The 27,821-nt window shown below is 37.9% G+C and overlaps 1 protein-coding gene across 1 annotated transcript; it reads left to right on the plus strand.

The window, feature by feature from the left end:
* ghrhrl (growth hormone releasing hormone receptor, like) lies at nt 1–27,432 on the plus strand. Its single transcript, XM_042513972.1, has 14 exons — nt 1–12; nt 856–942; nt 12,660–12,765; nt 13,324–13,431; nt 13,998–14,089; nt 14,962–15,065; nt 17,716–17,848; nt 18,003–18,156; nt 19,914–19,974; nt 20,531–20,600; nt 20,913–21,004; nt 21,783–21,912; nt 23,743–23,784; nt 26,028–27,432. The coding sequence occupies exons 1-14, from the start codon at nt 1–3 to the stop codon at nt 26,127–26,129; spliced, it is 1,293 nt and encodes a 430-aa protein (XP_042369906.1). The 3' UTR covers nt 26,130–27,432.
* The last annotated feature ends 389 nt before the right edge of the window (nt 27,433–27,821 follow it).

Raw genomic sequence — 27,821 nt, forward strand, 5'->3', positions numbered from 1 at the left:
ATGGCAGACTCTGTGAAAGAGGACTCCCTTCATTTGTGGATATGAACAGCTCATTCTAAGATGAAAGAACCGCAACATTTCTTATTTTAAGGTGATTAAGTAGTCCTATTGAAAGTAGTTACAAATATTACATAGCATTTCTTTTCTTTCAATTCTTTCAATAGATAAATCCTGAATCCTTAATCCCACATGCTGGACCTTCTATGAAAACAATTTTTGTGATTGTTTGAACAAGTAAGCAAATGAATAAAATGAACAATCTGAAAAGAATAAATATATCAGAGAAAAAAAAGCTTTTGTATTTATATTTCAAAAGATAAAGCAAAAAACAGCATTTTTTATTTATCAAAGCCCCAGTATTTCAATTTTAGTGTAAAGTGTCCATATATGTCATAAATGTCAGTGTCCATATATGTCCATAACACAAGACCACATTTTGAATGTCTGTCTGGCAACACATTCAGGCTCAGGAGAGCAGAGGGATGAATTAGTATCTCCCGCTCAGCATCAGCTGTAAAGCATGCTGGCCAAATCGGAAGCTGTCCTCTACCTTCAAAATAAAAGAAGATTGCATCCCTGCACAATCGTGCAACACAAGATTAATTAGACTTTCATCCTACATCGTGATATTGTAGGCAGTTTTTCACAAGGCTATAAAAATCTGTGTAGAAAGCAATGTTCAGAGCAATTTCTCACTGACAGTTTGTGAGTGATGCTTTTATTCTGAAAATATAGACAGGAATTGCCATATTTTTCTTATTGCGAGCTTGACATGTGTTGTATTTACAGCTGGGCAGAGAGGAGAGTCTGAGCATCCCCTCCTACACGAGTGTGATGCAGTCTCATTGAGGAAAGCGCCACGTTGGACTGAACAGAGGAATCAACAGCATGTCCTGTCTCTACATCAGAGGGGTTTTCCTCACTCTGTGTTTGGCTCCAACTGTGAGTGATTTACTTTTTTATCTCCTTTCTGAAAGGAAAAAAAATGATAAAAATGTAACTTTTTCTGCTTAGAAAATTTGAAGCTCTCTTTTGCAGGAAATTTAAGTTATTTTAAAAACCAGAATATCACACACTGTTTATAAGAGATGAAACGCCTTAATCTACAAGTTTACTATTTCCTCTCCAAATGTCTGGACCTACATTTTTGACCAAATTAATGATTTGCGGGCATTAATAAGCTTTAATAAAAATAAGTAAGAGACCCCTGCATGTGTGTGCGCGTGTACCCGTGTGTGAGAGTGAGCGCGCTGCATCTGTCTGCAGACACCTGATATGCAGCTCTTTGGTTCTCCACAAGTAATTTTATTATCATTAATGTGTTGCATCATAAATTACACGGAAGGAGCATATCAGCAGAATTCAGAAGTGTTTGATTTAATTATAGGTGAAATGTGTGTGAGTTAAATGTTCTCTCTCAGTGTGTGTGTGTGTGTGTGTGTGTGTTAATTTAGCCTAATCTTTCGCATTATCTTTAAATAAATTGGGAGATTAAGTTGGTGTTTGTGTAATGTGTGTAAGTATATTATGTGGTAAAACTGCCACACAGTTTCTTGGTTTTAGCTTCAGTTCTGGTTCCAAATTGAAGACTTACTGCTTTTGTTAGTCTTTTATTATAATAAACTGAATATTTTTTTTTATTTTTGGACTATTGGTTTGTCAAAACTAGAACTCTGAGTAAGTCACCTTCGACTCGAGCTAACTGTGATGGACATTTTTCAGTATTTTTTTTTTTTGTCATTTCAGAAAAAAACGATTAATCAAATCTACACATTAATCAGTAATTTGCAGCTCTAATATATGTGCTCATGGTGTGTGTGTGTGTGTGTGTGTGTGTGTGTGTGTGTGTGTGTGTGTGTGTGTGTGTGTGTGTGTGTTTGTTGGCTATGATGATAATTTTGGGATTTGCTATAAGTAAAAGGTGCAAGCATGTGAGCAATATTTTGAAATGATGTAATTTGTGGCATTCAAATGTGACACTTATAATTGTAGTACTGCAGGTTGACCCTAGCATAGGACACTGACACAGGGGTAAATGAGGTTTTGGATTTTTTTTTCTTTTCTAGGGCTGTCAGTGTTAACATTTTCAGTTTTTTACTGTCATTTAAATTCTAATCAAGACAATCCGGTAAGAAATGCTTAACCTTGTCAATATGGACCTTATAACTGTTTTGTAATGCAAAATAATGGATCTGAAAACATGAGAATAAAAAAGATTAATTGTGATTAACAACTGAAATTCTGCGATAAATTGCGATTAAAAAAATTAATCATTTGACAGCCCTATTTTTTGTGGAATAGGGCAGCAACTAATGATTATTTTCATTGTCAAGTATTCTGATGATTAATTTCTCACTTAATCAGTTGCTTAATTTTTTTTAATAATTTGTCAGAAAATAGGGAGAAATGCTGATCACCATCTTTAAATTTCTTGCTTTGTTCTTTGACTTTGGCTTTTTTTTTACTTTAAAAAATACCCAAGCCATTTGATCAATTATCAAATAAGTTGGTGATGAGTTAAATAGTTGAATACTAATTGAGTAATTGAATAATTGTTGCAGCTCTGTTGTGGAATGGGAATGGAGGTGGAGTGGAGGAAAATGGCTTGCTGAGGCAAAGGGGCAGATGGAGTAAGGCAGAATGGGTGGACGAGGTTGAGTGACTTGGGCAGGCTGAAGTTGCACAAGTGTTTGCTGGCAGGCTGATGACACTGGGACACAGGGGAAAGGACAGTTCATTTTGGGGTTGAAATGAACCTAGCAGTAATGACTACCATGGTACCTGAGACAGCAATCTGGGAAAAGAGTCGGGTTTGTATGCTGGGGAGGTGATGAGCTTTTTGGAGGTAGTTGTTGGGAGAACAGGGGAACCAGGAGAGTGACAGACGGAGCACCAGGGAACAAACAACTTGTGTTCAACACAAGGGAAAATAGTGGGGCATGATTGATGGATGGGATATTAGCAATGAAAATGCTTGATTTATGTCATTAAAATCCATGGAAATTGGAATCTTTTCCATTAGACTACCACAGACAAACAAACAAATTGGAATTTGTGACCTGAATTCGCTTTGTTTAAATCAGCAAAATGAAAATGACTGAATGACTTCTGTTTGCCGATATTACCACATTATTTACAACCTGCAGTGTTTGTGCTATTCATCGTGGCAAATCCACTGTGAAGAAACAAGACGGAGAACACACCATACACACCATACACACCATACACACGTTCACATGCCGACAGCCTTTTTTTTTTTATCAGTAGCTTTATAAGATTATAATTACACAGCCACCTCACTAATTTCCATAACAGAATAGAAATGTGAGCAGCAGGCAAACAGGTGGTATGATGATCTGCGTGACAGAGAGAGAATGGGAGCAGGGAGACACTCATCGCTACGTTCCACTTCAGTCTATTCACTGTCACTGCTCAGGACTGCAGAGAATTATAATGAACTCTCAGGGTCCATAAACACACACACACACACACACACACACGCACACGCATACATACAGACACATTTTAAAAGAAAACTCATCATTGCAAACAAGACCAGTAGTGGTCTCTTTTGGATGTTCAGATGATTGATATTTTTGCTCTTTTAGCCACATCTGAGAAGGAAAAACGTAAACTAAACATAAAAATTGAAAATATGAAAGGTGTCTGGTCATCTCTTTGGCTTCATGGTAAAAAATAAATAGAGAGATAGATACATACATAGATAGATAGATACATAGGTCGATATTCATTTTGAACATAGCAAATAAAATAGGACGAAATGATCAGATCAGTATCATTCTCTTGTACTATCAATATGAAATGTTACATTCAACAGCCTTTTTTTTAGACAAGGATAAAGACTGGAAACAGAAGAAAATAAGCTAGCAAAATGAAGTTCTGGTTTGGCCATTGATTCATAATAATAACTTGATACCGGATGACAAGATGCTGCCCATGGAGTTGCTCACCTTGCACATATGCCCAAAAGCTTCCAATTTGCTTCTGTGACATGTCGCTCATTGAATATGCACATAATGTTTCTCCTGCTGGCCCCACCCACGAGCTACAGCTTGGCTCGTAGACAAATTGTGGTGACGTAATGGATTTAGAAAACATAAAATAATCAAGTTGATAATAGTTTCCTATTAAGTAACTAAGGAATAGTATGTATAATCCCCTCAATTTGGATTTATAGTTTGTCATACATCCACTATTCCAATACTTTCTTCAGCAATCATATCCCATTTCCACCAAAATTAGCTTGTGGGTTTTTGGGTTTTTTTTAACAACAGTAAACATACTTAAATAGGCTATATTCTGCTTTCCCATTGCAGGTAGACCAGAGCTGTGTACATGGCTCTGCAGCAGATGAGTGAGTGAGTGAGTGAGTGAGTGTGTGTGTGTGTGTGTGTGTGTGTGTGTGTGTGTGTGTGTGTGTGTGTGTGTGTGTGCATCATTGCATCTTGCAGATTATGGAGTTGAAATTGGCGTGTTATTCCGGGTGTAGTTATTCCATCAATGCCTATTAGAGCCGGAGGCGATAAATACCCATGACTACTCCAGAGTCATTTGACCTGGTGATAGTGCCGATTGTGCACTTTCCAGATGGATTAACAAGCAAGATGTTTGCAGGTGATGGTTTCTTGTGCAATGGGAAAGAGGCTAAAGAGAGAGAATAAAAAGATTTCTTTTTGGCTTCATGCACCCAGTGCGCAAATTTCATTGTGATGAACGAGCCCCAGCTCCAAGAAACTTAACAATCATAATTCCCAAAACGTCAAACAGTTCCTTTACTAACTAAACTTCAGAGACGGTCTGTGCGGCTGCTCTCTTTCTGATCGACTGAGCATGTTCTATATTTTTATCCTGTGCCGCAGGACTGTGGCAGCAGTGTAAAAGTGCACCTCATTTACTGTTGAAAATAGAAGGCAACATCTGCAAAGTGAGCCCAATTCGATGGCCCCTTTTTGGGTAGTTAGTGGATAATGGGCTTCACCTCTCAGAGAACATTTTTACAGCAGACTGCATGCTAACCTGGCAGTGTGAAGGGGCCTTTAGCTTTGCATTTAGTTTCATGGCTCATAATATCCACCTCATGCAGACCCCCGTGTCTCTATATCCCTATCTCTGTGTCTGTCTTTTAAATGCAGCATAGTGTCTCCCGTTATCCCACCGTGCAGTTAAAATGCACAAGCACGTCATCAGCCACCCAGTCTTGGCTCTTGCTTTGTTCCTCACCCCCCTGAAGCTCTGCTTGCCTCCTCTCAACTGCACACCATTCTTATGCAGAGTAAAATGTCTTCACAGCATCCCCTTGCATAGAAACAGGTGCCATGTGTGCTGCATGAGCCCCATTTGACACACAATGTGTCATTTAGCTGATGCATTTGTATAGTGTGCTTTATGGTTTCATGAGTTCATAAGTCTTTCTGCTTTGAATATAAATGACCTGGCAGTGTTCACTGCATGCTCAAACAATGAATTATAACAACACAGTTTAGCAGAGAACAATGTAACATTTTCTCTGCATACACCTTGAAGTATACTTAATGCAAACTCTAATTTCTCTGCAGGAGGCAAAGTAAACCTGTTTTTTTTTTTCACAGTCCTTGCCTGCCTTTGAACAGGAAGATCAGTAATTGGCGCAAAAATTGCACAGTAACACCTCTCATTAGATTATTAGCATTACATTAAGAATAAACAGGACTGGCATCGATTTGCTGAGGTTGCTTCCAACACGTCCACTCCTCACTGACGGAGGCAGAGATGGTGCTGAGAGATTGCATCCTAGGGGGGAAACATTTTTCCCATCCAGCAACTGCCAGGAGGAGTGCGCTCAATTCCAGCTAGTTTTCTGTATTATGTTTATTCTGTAGGTGGTTTGGACATAGTTGCTAAAGTGGTTTGTTATTCTGCACAAACACACGCTCTGGCTTTTTTCCAAGAATCCCATTATTTGTTTGCATGCGTGAGATGGTGAACAGGTTGACAGATAAGACACAAAATGAGGAGAAAGAGCCAAGGTGAGTGATTGGATTGGCAAAACAGAAATGAGAAGTTCAGATCCAAACCACTTTTACTTCTGGTTGTCTTTTTTCAAATGTATCCTGATGAATTTTAAGGTGAAGCATTATTCTGAATTGAATGTGCAATATTTTGGGTTTAAATCCTCCAAATGGTCTGGCTTGGCTTTGGATGTGAATCTCAAAGGCAGACTCTTTCTTGTATGAAGTACCTGTTTAACTTTAAATGTATTAAAATAAAATAATCAATATCCTATCCACTGACACTGCATGGAAATATTTATCAGTGTGTCAGTGAAATTATAAGGTCCAGTATGTAAGATTTGGGGGGATTAAGTGGCATCCAGCGGTGAGGACTGCAGATGCAGAGGTTTTCATCACACGCTGAATTATCAGCAGAGGTCTCTTCCTCCCCAAAACAAATGGACCAGGTCATTAAAACCAGTAAAAACACTAAATATAGCAGTTTCACGTTACCAATCAGTAAATCACTGACACTGTTTGGCATGTCAGTCCAGCATTTATTTTATTTAATTTTTTAAACCTGGTTTGTCCCATTGAGATCAAAGATCTCTTTTACGAAAGAGACCTGGCTAAGAATAGCAGCAACACAATGTCAACAACAAAAAAAATTCTCATAAAAGCACATTGATTTGAGTAACACTGGATAATCAGATAAAACATTTGCAATCAGACAGTGTGAACTCAATGGATTTCACCATGGTTTTACTCTCATTCAGGGACATCATGTGTTGAAGCTTAAGATTGTTCTGCAGATTATTCCATGCTGGAGGTGCAGAGAAGCTAAAAGCCTTTCAATTCATTTCTGTCTTTGACAACAACAAGATGCATGGAGGTTATAATTCCCATATTTCATATTCAAAAGTGAAGATAAAACGGTAGGAATTTTACCAACAATGGCTTTGTAGATAAAAACACACCAGTGACTGAGGTGGCGCATACATAAAGCAGGCCAATCCACTTATGTGTACAAGACACGGTGGTGAGTAAGAGATCCACAATTAGAAATGAGTCTGAGAGGCCCATGATAAATGCTATCCAGCATTTGAAAACAGTGAGCAGAGGCATTCAACACATCACCATAATGAGCATGCTAATTTGTGCTCAGCTGTTTTTCTCTGATAACTGAAGATCTAGTTGTTCAGGAGGTTTTCAGGCTGTTCTCACAAACTGTAAGTTTTCCTACAAAGATTATGCACCCAAATTCATATAAATCCAATTTATTTTAAAAGGCTGCAATAATGTGCCCAGTGAGCTGATGGGAGTAAACAAGGAAGCAGTCCCAAACAGTCTTATAAGGAGGTAGGTTTAGGTGACGAATTGGTCACAAAAATCCAGACCTTAACCTTAACCTTAAACACAAGTTCCATGCCGAGTGAACTTTGAGTCATTTTAAGGTGCGTCGTCACCAGATTTCTTTTCTGTAACCACAGTGACTTTTATTGCCTGAGCCTAACCTCTGTAACTGAAACTAAATATATATCTGTATGTTAAAGACGTAACATCATTTTTGGAACGTCAATTTGTATGACATCATGTAAACTGTTGTGCATGCATTTTCGTAGGATATCATAGGACCCGTTCTATGAGCACAAGGAAGCAGAATTATCCGCAGAGGTCTCTTCCTGACCAAAACAAACATACTCACTGATTTAAACCAGTATAAATACTTCTGTAAAGCAATTTTAGGTAAAAAATTCGGTGTTTTTTTTGACGCTCTTATCGTCTGCTAACTACGGTGGCCAACGCAAAAATGTAAATTGCTCTATCTACAGCCAGTGTTTGGTTTGTCTGTTCTTGGCTACTGTAGAAACATGGAGGTACAACATGGCAAACTCTGTAGATGAGGACCCACTCCCCTATGTAGATACAAGCAGCTCATTCTAGGGAAACAACACAACTTTTCTTATTTTCAGGTGATTATACACTAAGGAAAACATACTTATTATGTCATATTGCTTTTCTGCCAATATAGCCCCCTTAATCTTACACACTGGACCTTTAATGTTTGAATCTGTTTCCCTAAACTTATACATTCTCTTCATTTACTTTACTTTCATGGTTACATATCAGCATTTGTGCACTTCAGACAAACATCCTGTTTGTGCCCTTCCATTACACAGTTGGCATTTCATTCTCTATTTCCAAAGCACTTTAGTTTTTCCCATAACGTCACACGCTCACGCAGTTCAAGTCGTATGCACACCATTATGATAATAAAAAGCTATATCTATGCAAGGCATAGTCAGTCATGTAATTTCATGAAATGGCTCCAGGTGGGTTTGCACGGGTGCAGATGTTGCCGTTTTCCCCCTCAGAGAAACTCATAGATTTTTTTTAATGGAAATGCGTGTAACAAACAGCAAGCCCATCCTATTAGCTGACACTCAGAGAGGTGGTGAGTGGGGGGAAACTCTCCAGAGGAAGTAATCATGGTCCCAGAGGAATTTAGCCTCTGAAGCTTCTCTTCATTAAGAGTTTGCTTGCGCTCGTGTTACCTCTGGTGTTTTGAAGTGTGATGGAACTAATCTGAATCCAGGACAAACGTCTGTGTGTTTTATGCGTATATCAATAAGAGAAGACTCCATTATGACTGAGACAGCAGGGGCTTGGGTAATGGAGCGGGGCCTCCTCTAATCTGAAGGTTGATGGCTTGATTTATTCTTGGGCAAGATACTGAACTTCAAATTACTCCCGATAGCTGTTCCATTGGTGTATGAATGTTTAAAAACTGAGTTGCAGATGGCACTTTGTGCGGTAGCCTCAGCCACCAGTGAATGTGTGTGGATGGGTGATTGTGACTCGTAGAGTGAAAGTGCTTTGAGAGGTCAAATGACTAGAAAAGCGCTATACAAGTGCAGGTGCATTCTACAACCTGTTTTGTTTTCCTCTGTGTTTAATTTCATCTTCTGAAACCAAAGGAGAGACTCAAATAGTAAAATAATACAGGGTAAGAAAAACTAACTGAAAAACACTCTCAGAATTCTGAGTACTTTTGGAAATGTGGAGGAGCGTTGTGATTACATATCTGCTTTTTCTACTTTTGTCTCCTTATTGTCTGCACTTGCTTTTTTCTTTTTTAACACACACACACACACACACACACACACACACATACATACACACCTCATCTCTGCAAACATCGCATTATACGGTGATGTCTTCAAGAATGGAAGCAAGCTTGTGCTTAACTCATTATCTCTTTCATCTATGATTTTTTTAGATATTTTTCAGAATGGCTGTCATGATTTTTACCTAGTTAATGACAGCGTAGTTAGAGTCTATCTATAAACTCGAGGCTGCAGTAACCCACATAAATGAATGTTTTCCAACATGCAAGCAAAAATCAAGGTACAATGTGAAACAGTAACAGTATGATTCCAAACTTTGTAGATGAATTTAAAGTTATACTTTACCCACAAAATGACCATTTCTATATCAGTTACACACTGTGTGTTATGTTAAATTTGTGAAAAACCTAATTAATTTTATTTATTTTTTCTCAATTTTGTGTGCATAGTACTTCCCAAACACATGCATTTTCACTCAAACATTCTGATCTAAAAAACTACAGTACAAATAGTTTAATTGCACAGCCAAGTAGTATGTCTGAGCAAACACGTGCTCAAAGGGAGCTCGTATGCACACGTATAGGCACACTCAGGGGGTGCTAGTTGTAGGTGGAAATGTAGCTTTGTCGTTGTTAAATGTGATACTCAGCGGAGAATGTTTTTGGATGTATGCCTGAAAAACAATGACTTCTTTACAAATTCAATGCATCATGAAGTGAGTAATTGCTGTCCATAGATGGTGTGATAACGGCCATTTTCATATCGCAGTAAATCTTAAAACTGGTACCGCTGCAACCAAATTCAGGAGCAATATCATGAAGGACATATTATCAGGAAACATACTTTTGCAGTGTGTCGTCTGAGCTAATGAAAATGGACTTTGCCTGCTGCTCTGACCTTTACATTCAGGAACAGTTAAGTTCCCCATCAGCATGAGATAAATACAAATGACATTTGATTTAACTTCATTCGCTTAAGATATGATCTGTTATAGAATGCTTAAAATAAAAATCAGGATCTTAGATTTGTTGTGTGGACTCAGTCCCAGTATGAAAGTATGACATTTTATAAATATAGACTGATGTATGTATGATGCTGATCAAAGAGTCAGACTATAAAAAGGCAGTGGATGTTTCTGACCCATGCACCTGACCCCTTTTGCAACTTTGACCTCTTGGCATTCTCGTCATCTATATACACTTCAGCACCAATGATTATGACCCATCCTGCCAAATAAAAGCATCTACATCCATACCCATCCTGTGATTTACAGCCAGAGTACAGATTGTTTCCCGTCAGACAACGATCAAAGCACAGCACTCCTCTAACGCTTGCTGTCAACACCACATCCTGTGTATTAGCAGCAGTGTTCAAAAACACATTACATTTGTGTTCTGCGTAATTGTCCAACATAACACAGGAATGTTCGTGCTCTCTCACTGACGTTGGATTATATGACCGTATGACCTCTTTTATACAGCAACTGTTAACTGGCACAGACTGTGTAACAGGTTTGTTATCACAGATTTGAGGTACAGACCAAAAGATGATTACCACAGTCACTCTGTCTGTGCATGCTTCCTCCAATCGACCCCCTTCATAAGTTACCCTCCAATGATCCTTTTCTTTCCCAGAAACAAGATGTTATTTATTTTTAGACTGCGATAAATGCCAGTCAAATGCAAATCCAGTTATTCTGTTTTTATTTGGCATCAGGAAATGGAGGGATGAGCTGGGGCAGACTAACAGAGGAATATCTGAGCGTCTCTAAATGGACGATGTTGTTGGGAGACCAGGACAATCATCCTTGTCATTAGGGACAGACTCATTCAATGATTTCTCCGAGCTTTCCCTTTCTGTATGCTGCAGTGAAAGATAATTTTGTTTAAAGCCACTGAATAAAATAGGTGTGTTTTGCCTAAAGGTTACTGTATCAATGGGAAAGCATTTCCTGCTAAAGGCAAAGTGAGTCACTGCCCTTTAAAAATTGACATACACATGAAATACTTTTTTTTTTATGGAATTACAGACTGACAGACAGACTACGGCCTCTGCTTCAGTGTTTGTATATGTCTAACAGAGCATCCTTTCCTTCAAGGGCTGGGCTTTATTGAGAAAATCAAATATACCTCAATATCAATATTGCAACCATATTGTAAGGTTGACGATTGGTGCTTTCACAAAATATTTTCACAACGAGATTTTGATAAATAATCATCGGTATTGTGATTATAATAACTAAGTGGGTAATGGCTAAGAATATAACAGCCAGAACAGTCTGGTAAGTTCAGAAAACTACATCACGTTACTATAATGCAAAATTGAATATTGTATAATAACATTTTTTTTTATAGTGTAGATGGAAGCACAGGTAAAGGGCACTTGCAAGAAATTGCTGCCTGACGCAACTCCGAAGGTGACATTGGGGCAGCTGGGAACCACCCTTTTTTGATGTTTCGCTCGATTAATCTGGGGACATGTCACAGTAGTAGAGCAACAATAAGGGCGTCTCCCTACAGCCCCCTGCAGCTGACCCAAGGATGCTTGCCTTCCCTACCCGTGGTCCTTTTTTCTCCTGTTCTGCCGCCTTGACCTCTTGTGATTGGAACCAGACACTCCCATCTTTTCAAGAAGCACTGGCTGGATGTACTAACGAACACTCAGCCAACTTCCAAACTGAAGCTGGCAGCCGACCACCTTGCCTCTCTGCACTCGGCCTTACAGCTCTGCGTACTTGTCATTTTTCCTCTCTAAGGCTGCCTTAGAGATATCACAACATTTTTAACCTGACAGAGAGCTCTGCTGTGATCACAGTCCGGGCTGTGGTGGACCGTAGGATGACGTCAGGTTGCAGGGAAGTTGTGATCTTCGTTGGGAACTTAAGCTGCCGATCGAGGTCCACTCTTAGGTTCCATTCACACCCAGGTGTAATGACTGATCTCTCACTTTGGCTAATGTTCTGTGCTTCACTTCCTTGTCCAACAAAGTGTATCAGCCGCTGTGATGTTGATGATTTGTGTCCGATTGCTTTGAGCCTGCGTTTAAGAGTTTCCAAGGAGTTTGTGCTCATCCATGGAGTCTACCATTGTTGTAGCACAGAACGGACTAACCAATTACTGGCTTTAAATTGGGCCATTTGTGTTTTTGCATTGAAAAAAAAAGATTTTTAATGTGAAACTGCTTTATTCTGCTTTTTTACCAGTTTGAATCACTGGGTCTGCTTGTTTCAAAGAAGAGAAGACCTCTGCGGATAATCCGGCTCAGTTAAAGACCTCCTTAACAATGAATGCTAAGGGAATTCCTAGATGTCCCTAAATCCCCCTAACCTTAACACACTGGTCCTTTAAAACTAGAAAAAGACAGCATTTAAATGGGACCTGCTAACAGAGGTTTGGCTTAATCCTCAAATTTCCAAAATATCTTAAAAATGCCCCTGTGACCACGTGACCAGTGCAGAGCAGCTGCGATTTGCCCCTAACCTCCTGTTATTTTACAATAGTGGACCTATATCCTTCCTTTCTTCCTTCTTTCTCTCCTCTAGGCCTTGGCGAGCCTGCACCCTGAATGCGAGTACATCTTTCAGCTGGGGAAAGAGGAGCTTCAGTGCCTTCAGTACATTGCAGAGCATGGCAACGGAAGCACAGAAGGTGTGTTTTCCAATTTAAAATCACCCTGCAGCTCATATAAATCCAGGCGTGGCTGTAGTTGTGGTATGAAAAATACTGCAAATGTTCTCATTAAGTACAGGAGTCGAGGCTGGAATAAATGCTTCACAGAGAATCATCAGTTGTCAGAGCCACTTCTCTATGGCGTCCTGACTGCAAAATGAAAACACAATGGGCGATCTGTCACTGTGATGCATCTGTAGAAGAGACTATTAAGGATAGTTACATAAGGATTTATGTATGTAATCTATCTCAAGACAAAGGTCTTGGTTGGAGATCTACAGTACTTCCTCATTCTTGTCTGAATACAATTTATGCAGAGGCGGACGTTATGGCTTTGAAGAATGTCGTTGAGGGTATTGTGCATGATACACCCCATTTACCTCTACTGTATTTCCATGAGTATATATTTAAACTGTGTGCATTTCAAGCGGCCGTGTATGATTATGGATATAAATGTGCGCTCATGGTGTTTCTGATTAACTACCACGATAGAGACATACTTTCTTTTTTTAACCGTCTTTCTCCTTCTCCAAAAAGTTTGTCCGCCATTCTGGGATGCAGTCACCTGCTGGCCTCATGCAGCCGTGGGGGAAACAGTCCAAAGAGCTTGTCCGGCCGTCTTCTCCCTCTTCAAAAACAACACAGGTGACTTAAGGATCACATGGGGGAAAGAGGGGATGAGTAGTGTGTTTAGGCTGAGATAATAATGAGAGCAGCTTGTTTGCCATTGAGTCAAAAAGTTAAATTGTTGCTCTGATGATAGTAAAGGGTGTTTTTTCAAAAGTATGTAAAGTATGTTTATTTATTTATCGTTCAGTCATTTATATGCTGTCTTTATTTTGTGAATTTGTAGTCATGTTGTCATGTTGTCATGTTGTCATGTTAGTAATGTCGTTTCTCAGTGCTTGGGCTTAGTAGATTGTCACAGGAGACTAAAATCAAATTAGAAGTAAATTAGCATACAAATGTTTAATCAAAAGAGCAAACAAGACGTACCTTGGCAAGTTTTAATATTTCTGTCACCTTTCATTTTTACTCCACTACATTGGCCACTAGTATTTTAATAACTTACTACAAAATTGGGAAAGAAGAGAGAAAATATTTACATCATTAGCATCTTATAACCATCGAACATTTAATCTGTTACTCTTGACAAGTTCATAAATGTAACCTAAAGATGATCTTTTTCACATCCTGACCTTTCACTTCAGGTTCAGTGAGCCGTAACTGCACCAGCGGAGGTTGGTCCGGACCTTTCCCTCCGTACCTCATCGCCTGCAGTGTGGATGATGACATTCCTGAGGTGAGAGATGTTGGGGTGAGGCAGATAAAAAGGTCCGTTTGGGGAATGAGAAATTGAGAGTGCAGAGGTCCGAACTGGAGAAAAAAGGAAGAAGTAGGCGAGAACAATATTTTTTTTATATAGAAACAGGGACAAATACAGACCTTGTTCAACTTCAGAAGTCAACAAACTGGACAAACTAAATTAGAAAAGAAAAATGTACCATGTTACAAAAGATTCATGTCAAAATTTTAGTGCAGCCTGTCAGACTACTGAAGTGAAACTGCAGCCCACATACCTTCTTTTGTTTCTTTTTGAAGCAGTTTGGATTAAAGTGATTATCGCTGCCTCTTCAGAGAAGAGAAGAAAATCTATTCAAACATAAATGTGTCTCATGAAAATACTTTTGCAAGGCAGGAAGTGAATTGAAAGTCACCCATCAGGTAATAGCTGAAATTATCTTGTTTCACAAAAAGAGGATGGTGCCTGATCGTACTGAATAGTTTTTTTTTTCAAAGATAATTATGAGAAAAATACTTTTGGTGCAATATGAAGCATCTTTTACCTGAGTTAAAAAAAAGCATTATAAGTTATCCAATAGCGAGGGGTGGAAAGTCATTAATTACACGTTCAGACCTTTTTCATGTTCTTTTAATCGATTATAGTCTACTCGCTCCAGTCATACTGCCATTAGACTCATCTTCAAAATATGGAGAAAGGCTTTCTTGTAGCCCTGCAGCAGTCATCTCTTCAATACAGTTGAGTCTGGAGTTTGTCCGCAATTTGGTCTCATTTTGAGACATTACTTTCATTTTGACAGCATTTTTGAAAAGCCTCGACACTGGAGTATAATGTCCTCTTATAAAAAATACTCTTTCTCCTCTTGCTTTCAGACAGAGCAGTCATACTTTGCCACAGTGAAGCTGATTTACACCATCGGCTACAGCATCTCTCTAGTGGTCCTGGTTGTTGCTGTGTTGATGCTGCTGCTCTTCAGGTAAGAACAGATAAGGCAGACAGACTTTTATTCCACTTTTCATCAGTGTATTTTGGTAAACTCAAGGCCATTGCAATTCTCCCAGAGAGCCGAGCAATAGCGAGCACAACGATATTGTACTATAAACAAAATGATTATTACAAAGCTCTCTTGGGCTTTTAACAGCGCCTGACACTCACCAGTTTGAGGCCTTTGTTTGGATCTGTAGCTGTGACACAATTAAAATCTTTGGCCTAATGTAGTTTATTGAAGAAATAATTTGACATTTTGGTAAATACACCTGCACTTCTTTATTTTTAGAAGAGAAATTTGACACCACTCATGTCTCTATGCTAAATATGAAGCAAGAGCCAGCAGGTGATTGGATTAGTTTAACATAAAGATTGATGAGATTCTCTAAGAACCAACATAGCAGTACATGTTTTGTTGAGCTCCGTGACTGAGACTTTGAGACTGAATTCGTACTTTATATGATACACACTCAGTTATGCTGCTGGAGGGATTGTGGAGAAATCGTGGTCGATCATGGCCATATTTTCGGGTCCTGCACTTCTTTTCAGACTTTCTGGGAGGAAGTAGCAAGAATAATTTCTAAAGCTTTCGGTTTCTGTGTCATAACAACATTGACAGCCAATTATCTTGTACATATCCCTGATGGATTAAGTAAAGATTGTACCCCGCGCCTTAAGGTCTTGCTGGCACCAAATAAAAAGGCCATAACAAAATACTTGCTCTTGAAAAATGGTCCCACTGCTGGCCTTTTTGTCAATATTGTTAACACCTAGATCTCCTAACACTTTATTTATTTTATTTTATTTTATTTTATTTTATTTTATTTTTATTTTATCTGATTTGATTTTATTTTATCCTATTGTGTATTGTGTATTTATTGTGCTTTTTACCTTGCTGTACAGCACTTTGGAAACCTTGTGTTTGTTTAAAATCGTGCTATATAAAAAAAGTGGATTGGATTGAAAAACAAATTACTTACTCCATACTTCTGATAAAAAAAACGGGAAGAAAATAAGTGACAAAAATGGTGTACTCATTTAAGCAATGAGCCAGATCTCTCATAATTATTATATGTACCATGTGTGACATCGTACTTTAAATGAGGAGAATTTACTTCGACTTTTTAAATATCCTGTGACCTCATATCTGTCTGTTTTTTCCCTTGTTCTGCTGTCTATTTGTTTTCTTTGTTTATTGCCTCTACAATATAAAAAATGTCCATTAGTATAGAAAAAAGTCAGCCAACACCTCTAAATTTTTAGCACTTTTTCAGTAATGAATAAGCATGTTATGTCTTGTTTGTTTAATCTGTACTTTGATGGTACAGATGGTAATCTGTACTTTGATTTAGTTCAACTATGGTTGAACTAAATAAGTCCAAGGCCACTACCAGCCTGATCTTGTTGGCTCTACCTTCAGATTTGGGCAAAAGTGAATTAGCTATCTGTTTATCCATCTCTTACCTACAAAGCAAACAAGCATATTTCCCCAAAATGCTGTATTTTTTTGTTTAACGAAGAGTGGTGGTGCTGTTGCAAGAGGTCATTTTAGAGCCACTGACATCAAACAAAAGTCAAACATAACTGGAATGAAAGCAGATGTTATGGTATCATGAGGCAAAACCGTTACCTTTATCATACATTTCATGATCCCTTACATGCTTCTCTTTCGTCTGTGTCGTACATCTCAGTTGCAATACATTTCCTTTTGGATTTGACCCACACTGACATGGACCTAACAGCTGCTTTAGTCCACTTACACTCCACTTAACAACGGATTGCCACAATGTGAAGGGTCTCCTCACGTAACCCACTTAGCTCTAAAGGACACAGCTTGTGTGAGGTTTTATACATCTCTTGAAATCACAGTACAGCAACTTACATCTCTTTCTTATTGTTATTTATTGATTTTTTTCCTCATACTGAATGTTTTTAATTCTTTTTCTGAAAACTGGCTTGTTTTCTTTTTTGCTTTTTTCTCTCAAACTTTTAGACCCCTAACAGACATCATTCTGTGACCACTGCCTGTACACTAGGGCATTGTAGCTACTATTTAGTTCTATTACAATATAGTGTGACAGAACTTGCCTGTGATCATTTTTGTAAATTAGACAACACTTACACAACACTCATAACAACAGCACTTATAATAACAACAAAAACAACACATTTATTATTATTATTGGTATTATAACTTCACAAGTGAGACAAAATTAGGGTTGTGTTAAGGTAAATTTTGAACAAGAGGATACATTTTTCAAGATGCGGGACGCAAAATGTCAATAGAAAACAAGAAAACAAAAAATTGAAATAAAAAAACAAATAAAAATATGGCATCACATAAAAAATAGTCTATAAAAAAGTGTTTTAAGATCTGTTTTAAAAGAAGTTACTGATTCTGTTAGCCTTATCTCCTCAGGAGGGTCGTTCCAAAGCCAATAGGTGCTGATGGCAAAGACACTGTCACCTTTTGATTTGAGACTTTGGAACAGCCAGAGGGGCCTCACCTCAGGATCTGACACTGTGAATTGGCTCATAAGGAGTCAACATTTCAAACATTCCAAAATTGTATTTGACCTATTTCATGTGTCTTCTATCTTCTATTTATCTTTGCTTTTTTTTTTTTTTTTTTTTAACAGGAGGCTGCGTTGTGCCAGGAACTTCATTCACATCCAGCTCTTCATCACATTCATCCTGAAAGCTGTGGCGGTGTTCATAAAGGATGCAACTCTGTTCTCGAGTGACGACACCAACCACTGCACCCTCTCCACAGTAAGATAATGACGCTGGTCCTTGTTTGTATTAAGAATTCCCTTTGGGCAGATTTCCCTTCGCTCTCATTGCATATCAACTCCTCTCTCACACTAATCCACCCTTACAATTCACTCTGTGTCCTTCTGTTTCCTTCCTGTTATTTTCTGTCCAGTTTGCCTGCAAGGCATCTGTGGTCTTCTGTCACTACTGTGTAATGTCCAATTTTTTCTGGCTCCTGGTGGAGGCGCTCTACCTCAATTCCCTGCTGCTCTCGTCCTTTTATCACAGCCGTCGGTGCCTTTGGGGCTTCAGCCTGCTGGGATGGGGTGAGAGGCCTTGACATGTAATTTCCTCGACATTTGTTACGCTGAGCTTCAGAGTTCGATTACTCATTCATTTTTCAAGCAAAAATGTCAAACATTTGCTGGTTCCAGCTTCTTAAATGTAAGACTTTGCTACTTTTCTTCATCAGTCTTAAGCTTTGGACTGTTGTTGGATAAAAGAAGCAAATTCAAGATGTCACCCTGGGCTCTTGAAAATGATGACGACCATATTTTAATTTTTTTTACATTTTATGAATAAATGACTAATCTTTTTTGTGTGAAAATAAACAGCCGATAAATTGATAATAAAATACATTGTTAGTTGCAGCTGTGCAGAAGTGCAAAAAACCTGCAGTTCATTGACTGGCCACATGAGGCTGGCTCCAAAATAGGAGTAATATCACCCCATGTTAAAACACCCAACGTGAGAGATGAAATAAAGCCTGGAACAAGAAACAGTTTTGATCTCCATAGCTTATTTCAACATCCATGGCAACTGCATGGGGATGAAATGTTTTACAACTCACTCGTTCACATTTTATTAAGGCCCAAAGCTATGCATCTTTCTGCACAGGGCCGCTGGAGTTACAGGCTGTCTGAGAGTCGCCGCTAGCGGTTGCTGTAGTCTGTGAGTCGGATCTTCTCCTTGCTCCTCCACTGTGCCAGCATCTCGTAAAAATATGGGCACTTCTGGCTACAAAAAAGATGGCAACAGCCAAAATGCCATACTCAAGGCTTTAAAATGGCTGTTCACAAACCAGTGGTTGATGTCACAGTGCAAAAAAACAAAAATAAAATAGAGATAGTCAGTCAAACTTGAATAATTCTTAGTAGTTTATCAGTAATAGGTCCAGGTCTGGATAGGATGGCGTCTGGGTCCGGGCCTGGAACATGGCCTGCCTATTAGTGACCTCAAGGGGGAGGAGAGGAATGGCAGGCTAACAAGGGGGACAAATTTTGATTATTTTGCTAACAAGGGGGATGAAGCCCTCCCTCATACTCCCTCAAATCACTTACCAATCATTCCTTTGTATTATAAAAGTCAGACCAATAGCTTTGCAATTTCAGAGTTAAAATTAACTTAAGTTTATCTTGACATGTACTTCATGTCTGCACGGGGTTACTCACTGGATAAATTGAAATTTTGACCTTTAACTACTTCCAAACAACATGCATTTTTCACTTACAAATGCTAAAATATATAACATCTACCTCTCATCAACATCATGCATGGGGCCTAAGATGACTAATTCCAGCCCTGTTGACCTGAACTGTTAGAGACTAATTGCAGTTCTGTGATCCAAAGATTCACTGCTGTCTTGGGGGAGTACAAGAAGCAGACAGACCGCCATTGGCCAACATCCCTAACTTATTATTTTTTTTACAGCCAGAAACTCTCCTGGCTCAGTGGCTTTGCTTGTAATTGCCAAACAAACTGAATTAAAGTTTACATCCCTGTGGCAGTCACTACTAATGCATTTGATTATGTTCGTGGGTTGATAGTTTCTGCCACTTAACATGCCACAGGTACAAATAGGAATTGGTCCCAGCAGTGTAAGGTAGGAAATAGATGAGAACATATTTTGCATGTGCAGTGCATAAAGCCTCCCAAATGTTCCGTTTACTTTGAGTTCTCGCTGAACAGATCAACAAAGATATTAGAAAAACTGTCATTCAACAGTCTTGTTATGACTCAACCAACTCAGTGTGCATTGATTGTGTGTCATTGACATTAGTTTTTCTTTTCTTCCTCTCCACAGGTGTACCTGTGCTCTTCATCATCCTGTGGATTGGATCCAGGGTGTATTTTGAGGACACAGAGTTTGTATAAACCTCCACTTCCATCTCCACAAGCAAAGTTGTTTCTCATACATATATTTACAGCTCACTGTGACAGACCTAAACAGAGCAACAGTATATAGTATTTTTCTAAAATGTAAAGATAAACAGTGTAGGTTTTTGATTAAGAAATGTATCCTAATGAGGATGTATTCCATACATTTTAGACCAAAAAAAAGATACGGCATGTTAATAGTTTAAAACTACATGTCACGATGGAACTTCCCCAGATGAAACAGAAATCTGAACCAAAATAAATATATATAATATTTTACATATTTTCTTTCCACTAGTCCAAAAGAAGACATGGTTGCAAAATAGCCCAAAATTTCAAAATTGAACTGTGCAAGTTTTCACCTGTAGTGTCTCTTAAAAAATAAATTTGTAATTTGCACTCACTTTTCAGTCATTATTATGAGATGATGGATAGATGTTAATTTTTTTTTCCTACACTCAGTTAAGGTCGATGTAGATCATACCATAAAGGAACTCCTGCAGACGGATTGAAGTGTGCATTTCAAAATGTCTTCTTATATAGATGTTGGGACATCAACGAGGACTCTCCCTATTGGTGGATCATCAAGGGACCTATTGTTGTTTCCATTACGGTAAATCTTCCCACTGTGCGGAAAATAACAATGACGGACTGACAGATTGTGGATAGTTATGCAGATAATTTGTTTACTTTAGTTTAGAAATGTTTTTTTGAAAAAAATGATTTAAAAAAGGAAAAAGATTTTTTGTGCATGGTAGAATAGAGTGTGAAAACCTGCCCTGACGGTCCCATATAAATTACACACTTGGCGGCCTATTTTGTTGCTATTTCATTTACCAATCACCTTGTTGTAAGAGGCATTTGACCCATCGCTTGTCAAGGCTTCATTAACTTAATTTTTCATTATTGCTTTTTCAATCAACAGGTCAATTTCATTCTCTTCATGAACATCATCAGAATCCTGATACAGAAGCTCAACCCTCGGCTGATCCACTTCAATAACTCCTCTCAGTACAGGTAATAGTGCTTTGGCTGCAGACACAGTATGAGAGGCTGCACAGTATCTCTTTCTTTAGTCATTACAGTATTTAATGCTTTTATCAAATTTAGCTTTCATCTTCTCCTTACATAATTTTCAAAGTTGTGTGTTTGTGACTTGACATCTTAAAGTCTTTAGCTCTTTCAGTCTGATGGACACATTTTCACAAACTTTTGCACTCTCTTTGATACTTTTCACTCTGATAAGGAGATACTTTGATGTAGGGAAAGATGTGTGAAAACTGTTGATACACCACAGTCAGCAATGTATAAATTTTATCAGTCACGACTAAACTTCAAACTTGTCAGTCTGGCCACGTCTATCTTTTCGCTACCCAGAATTAAAATATCTAATTGAAATAGACTGACTAATTGGTAGAAAGTGCTCAGGGACATCATGCATATCCGGATCTTATAAAAGACTTACCAAAGGTATGTAAGTTGAATGATACTCAACTTAATTGCACCAGGTAGAATGAAACCCCGCACATAAAAAAAAAAAAAAATTTACCTCTGCACTCACTTTTTAATCATCCTTCCTTTGAATCGCACATCTGCTGCTACCTTTCTCCTGCTAAAAAATAGATCTTCACACAGACTGACACACTCACCAAGCATCGTCTTGACTGGCATCTGATGATTAGCATGCCTGCAAGCATGATGCCATCCGGCGCAGCATTCAGATTAGACATGCACTTAACGAACCCCTGAGGTAGGCTAACCCCCTGCATCTTGTTTCTTTCCTTCTGTGCAACAGACGCCTGACTAAGTCCACCCTCCTCCTCATCCCTTTGTTTGGCACTCACTACATGGTCTTCAATTTTCTGCCTGACTACTTCAATCTTAACTTGCGCCTCTGTATTGAGCTTTGCATGGGATCCTTCCAGGTACACACACACATATATTTATAGAAAAACTCGATATTCTGACGGGGGAATATACATGCTCAAATACCATGAAAATACAGAAGCCTATACCCAGAATGTAATCTCTTTAGGGTAGCGTTTCTTGTAACAAACCTTCCTTGTTTGTCAGATCAGTGGTCATTGGAGTGAATCCTATGAATCAGTGATGATTGGATTGTCATTAGTTATGCAGGTATTCAGTTAAGAAGTATTGGACAAAGAGCTTTAACCTGATGAGGACACCAGAGGAAAAGTCAGGGGATCACCTAGTAAATGTCTGTACCCAGTTGTTAAGTTTTTTAGATTTGGACCAAAGAATGACCAATTTACTGCCATCCTCAGAGCCAGGTGACTAATATGGATAAAAAGATAATGAAACACATTTTAGTTTGAATGGACAATTTAATACTCCTATATAAACTCCTATAAAGTCCTATATCACTAAGTGATAAAATGCTCTTAAAGAACACTAGTAGTTAGTTCCATGATGTATTAACAATGGGGTATGTGCAATATGTGTTACGTGCAATGTATGTGCAATATTTTACGTGTGAAATCTGGGTAATTTGCAATTTATTGGTGTGATTTGGTACAGCTAGTGCTGTTCTGTTCCTATGTGGTTGTTTTATTGTAATTATGAAGGCACTGATGGGGGCAGCATCTGAGTCTGAGACAAATTTTCCTACAGGGACAATAAAGTGTATCTTATCGAATTGCATCGTATCGTGAACAGTAACAATAAGTTTTGGCATCAAAAAAAATTTAGCATAGAAAAAGAAAAAAAAAGTGTTCCACTGAAAAATAAACAAAGAAAATTAAAAATTATTTAATTTACTTTTGATATTTTTTGCATTCAGTGTCAGTCTCTGATTTTTTTCTTTATGTAACCCTTAAAGGAAGGACTGTGGGTTAAGAAGAGGCTTTTTCTCCTAGTATATGGTTTATGTAACTCACACTTTTCTTGCACCCTCCCCTCAAACTCTGCCCTCCATGCCAAAACAGTGACAGACAGTTGAAACTGAAAAAAAGGGTGAAAAGTGTCAGTGTAACAAAAAGAAAAAAAAAACAGACACTTTTAATGCCTATTTTATTTTCCATGGAAATGTCCTCTGTGTCAATGTTTCCTTTTGGAATGGCAAATTTCATTTTCGATGCCAAAACATAATGTCACTGTTCTAGCTCCATGGAAAAATAATAAGAAAAAATTGGAATAAGTGGAAAAATGCTCAGCAGTGTCATGTGCAACTACAGAAAAGACAAACTTGGCTTCCTCCACTTCATGTCATGGCACAGCCAGCTGTTCAAATTGGATTTTGCTCCTGCTCCCCTTAATGTTGAAAATTCAAATTACTTGGGCACATCAGTTTAACATTATGGAAAAGCAACAATGTGCCTAAATAGACACAATAACCCAAGCTTTGTTATAAAAGAGTTGCAAAATTAAAAAACAGTTATGCTTATGAGCTATGAATGCAATATGGTATACCAGGATATTGGGGTAGGGGGTTGAAGAAATGTCAAATTGGTTTAATATTAGGCCAAACACCGGACTGGACCAGTATACAGAAGTTTGCCTGAGATTATTCATGGCTTTACAGTGTATTATTGAGATATAAACCTCAACTATTTATTATTCCAGTCTTGTTTGCTGGCTCAGTGAGAGAAGCACACTGTAATAGATTTCCTATTTTTACTTCTTTAGCCTATCAGCTCTCATTTGTCATCTGATATTTACGCTATCTTCACAATAGCAACCTTTTAATGGTGCAGACTCATCCTGAATGTGAATGATTAAAACCATCTATCTTGCAGGGGCTTCTTGTGGCGATTCTCTATTGCTTCCTCAATCAAGAGGTCAGTACAAGCCACAGCTCTCTCATCCATTTACTTTTACATTGTTCATCCAAGCACACAAATAATTTACAACCCTCTGTTGCACAATAAACCTGTGTACCCAGATCACATATCAGTAACGGGTGAGTGCTTCAAAGAAAAAAATATTTGCACCTCTTTGCTCCTCATTGCATAAGGGAAGGACCCCTGGCGCTTATGTAACTACCAAGACTAATGTGAGGCCAATCTACATAGTTTTTTTTCTCTGTACACCATTACTCTAAACTCACGTTTGTCTGTTTGGTGCCTTAGGGCCTCGTGAGTAATACTAAGAGATCACCCAATTATCATAGACTAATGAATTAGTTAATTTATTCAACATCTCTGTCCTCACTTAGATTAAAAATTAATTAGAGTCACAGCTGTGGTTTATCAATGAATTTTTAGATGCTAGAAGAAGTGAATGATAGTTAATACTTGAATTTCACTGCTACCCCAATAATATGCAGAACAAAGATGACTTAATATCCAAAAAATGACTTGTGTGATGCAAGGGCAACAAATTATTGAGTTTAGTGCTCAAGCTTAAAGAAATGGTTGAACATTGTTCGAAATATACGTATTTGCTCTCTTGCAGAGAGAGACAAGATTAATATGTCTGTCCCAAGTGTAATGCGATAGTTCGCAATTACCTTAGCTTAGATTATTATAAAGACTGTAAAGAAGGGCAAAAGTTAGCCCGGCTCTGTCTAGAGGTAAAACACCCAACCTACAGGCAACTCTAAAACTCGCTACTTAACACAGTAGTGTACAGCAGTGGTTGTCTAACCATTTCATTCCCCTAATGACCATAGACTTGGTTAAAAAAAAAAAGAAAGAAGGATATTCCATCAATGCATAACAAGAACAGAACAACTGAAGAACTGTAGATTAACCCAAATACAATAAATGCAGAATGTCTGAAAAATTAGCGATTATGGTGAATTTGGAGCCAATTATTTGCAGTGAATATTATATCAGGAATGAGGTTTTTCTTATACTTGTAGGAGTTCTTTCTTTCTTAAATTTGAGCAATCATACATACTTAAAAGGCTTCTTTTTGACAAATTCAGTCTTTTCCTCTCCCTTTTGCTCGGCCATTCTTCTGTTAGCACTTCTGTTGTTATGAATTCATTTTTTTCTAATGCAGGACAAGGCTGTTAAACAGAGATTAAAAGCTCTGTGAAAACAGCTTTTGTTCAGGTCTTCACTGTGCCCCGTGAGATTTTTTTTCATTTTTTTTCAAATCTTGAATAATAATATCTATTTTGAAAACAACAGTTTAATTTTCTCTTCTTTAAAGAAATAAATAAAATCTTAAATGTAGACATAATGTATATTTTTCCATCAAGAAGTCCTAATTTCCCAAAATGTCAAACTTTGTGTCAAGAATACTGTATTGCAGTGTGTTGTAAACATATTATAATAATAATTTTGAAGATTTCATTTATAAATGTCTGTTAGGTCACTATGGTAACACAGTGGTGATTGAGCCCAGTAATGAAAGCCTTGCTTTTTCAATATCACAAACTGGATGAGTTTGGCAACATTCCCACGAAAAAAAATCACAAGTGGCGCACAATCATTAACACACTCACACATATATGAAATGTAAAAAATGCATGCACACACACACAGTCTATGCTATGATAATCCTTTCATCTCGCTAGCTGCAGGGCTCACAAAACAAGCGCATATTAATACATTCATTAGTCTGGTTTCAAGCCTAAAGTCTGCCAACAAATACTCTGAAATGACTTTTATTCATTTTTTTTCAAGAAGAAAGCGTACATAACATTACAAGTTTTATCCATAAAAGCAAAAAAGAATAAATTAATAAAATAGAATAAAATAACATGAAATAATTAAAAATACGTAAGTTAAATGACAGTTATTGTGAACATCAATCTGATTCATACCCAATGTCCCGAGTTCAGACATTTGTTCTTAGTTATTATCTGTTTAAATCCAAAATATACTAAAATCCCAGAGATTCCAACAATTTCTTTCATTTCCGCAGAAAAAGATGAGTCCCTCCATCAGTATGTTTTTCCAGCATCACAATTTAAGAGATTGAGATTAAAAAAGATTTTTTTTTTTGATTGTGAACTAATTACATAATGACTTAAATTATATATAACATATGAATTGCAACAGTATCATCTGACTACTTTGACTACTTTGCAAACAGCCTAATACTGCATTTCTGTATGTGTGTTTGAAAGGTTCAAAAAGAGGTCCACATGCAGTGGCTGAGGTGGCAGGAGCGGAGCTATGGTGTGGTGTCACCTGCTGCTAAGTGCAGCCAGATGGACACACCCTTCTAGTGGTGGCCCTCACCCTCTTCCTACAGGTCCTCTGCTAAATGGACATTCACTGAGGATTACACGCCATCGTCTCCAAGTAGCTGCACAGTGTGTCAATACTGTCGGCCATGTCTGTAAGTTTTTATTCCAAATTTATTGTAAGACTTTTTACTGGTTGTGCTCCTTCAGCTAAAGTGGAGGACCTGGTGAACTTTATGATAGGGAATGGTTCTGAAATCTTGAGACAGTTAAAGACAATTTCATATGCATTTACCATAAGAAACTGTGGCAAGAACTTTAGAAAGATCAGGGTCAAGATTTCCTTGGAGGCCTCAGTCAAATTAAAGAAAACTATTTTTTCTAAGATGAGAGTTAATTTCCAACAGTTTACGAACCATCAATCAGCAAGTAAACAGTTTCACCAGATTAAGGCTTTAACCGACAAATGATTCATCACTCAGCTGAGTCACAGTAAACAGGGGTTATCATAAGTCCCATTTCCTCTAAGCAGTTCAATTCAGTGCACTTTTTTCCCCCATTTTTATTATGAAAAGTTGGTACCAGTGGAACCGTAACTTACTGTCCTTATTTTTTGTCACCCCTCTGCTTGGGTTACCTAGCACACTGACCTGATGAACATAACAGTCAATAGAGAACGATCACTCGGTGCTCAGGGCTGAGTTTTTGCTGGTTTAACCTCTGTTCATACCCTGACAAGCTTTTCCATACATTAGTAAACTGTAACAATAATCAGAATCAGCACATATTAAACAGCGTATAACATAATTTATGTTATATTATTTGCATTATCACAGATTGATTATTATAAGTTGTTCAGCACACAGGGGGGTGTGCTGTAAGTATGCTTTGTTGTGGTTTTTGTACTTATATACATTTTTAGTATAATATTTATTTATTTATTTATTTACTTGCTCACTTACTGACTTAGTCCCAGGAAGGATCAAAGTAAAAACTACATACCTCAAATGTAGCTTGATGAATGAAATCTTAAAGTCTACTCATGATAAGCTGTTGCATCAACTGGTTTAGTGTGTGTGTTTTTTTTTTTTTTCTGAAAATCTGCACACTCTTGAACTTTGATGGCACACTGTTGAGAGCCACTTCACTGTATGCTTGCACTTGTGTGTTGTGTTTTGTCATGTTATGTGGTCTATTCCACAAATATGAAAGAAAATCTTCACTGCCGTATACAATTCAGCAAAGGACTAGAAAACACGAAGAGGAAAGTGCTCATATAATTCTAAATTATTTTTCATCAATATATTTCACACTATCTTGCAGTAATCGAACTGCGTTGTTAAAAAAAGAACTGGATAAATGATTCCCATAATCACCAAATTGCCAAAAACTGTTAGATCTCTTTTTGTGATAAGTTTAGATTATGTGTTACAGGCTGATACAGCTATTTTCAGCATAAAAGAACATGCAAAATATGAAATCACTGCCTAGTTCTGCACCATACACAACCCTGTTGTTGCAGTGAAGTTTTTTTTGTTTTTGTAAAGGAAACATTTGCCTTAAACTGAATGTATAAAGTAGTCACTTTGTTGTTTCATAGTCCCCTTTTCCTGTTGTTGCAGTTGGATGTTGCTGCTTTCCTTGTGCCTCTGTGTTGTTATAATGCCTTATTCTAGCAAGTTAAAGCATAAAAATCGTTACCCAGCTTCATTGTTGCTCTCTGCACCTCACAAA

The sequence above is a fragment of the Plectropomus leopardus genome, chromosome 3 (genome assembly GCF_008729295.1).
Source record: "Plectropomus leopardus isolate mb chromosome 3, YSFRI_Pleo_2.0, whole genome shotgun sequence".
NCBI classification, from domain to species: Eukaryota; Metazoa; Chordata; class Actinopteri; order Perciformes; family Serranidae; genus Plectropomus; species Plectropomus leopardus.

What these genes read in the sequence shown, in the direction of transcription:
- ghrhrl (XM_042513972.1), top strand. An exon ending in CCTCTTCAAAAACAACACAG is followed by an intron (nt 13,432 to 13,997) that starts GTGACTTAAGGA and finishes CTTTCACTTCAG; the next exon opens with GTTCAGTGAGCCGTAACTGC. An exon ending in CTTCAGCCTGCTGGGATGGG is followed by an intron (nt 18,157 to 19,913) that starts GTGAGAGGCCTT and finishes TCCTCTCCACAG; the next exon opens with GTGTACCTGTGCTCTTCATC.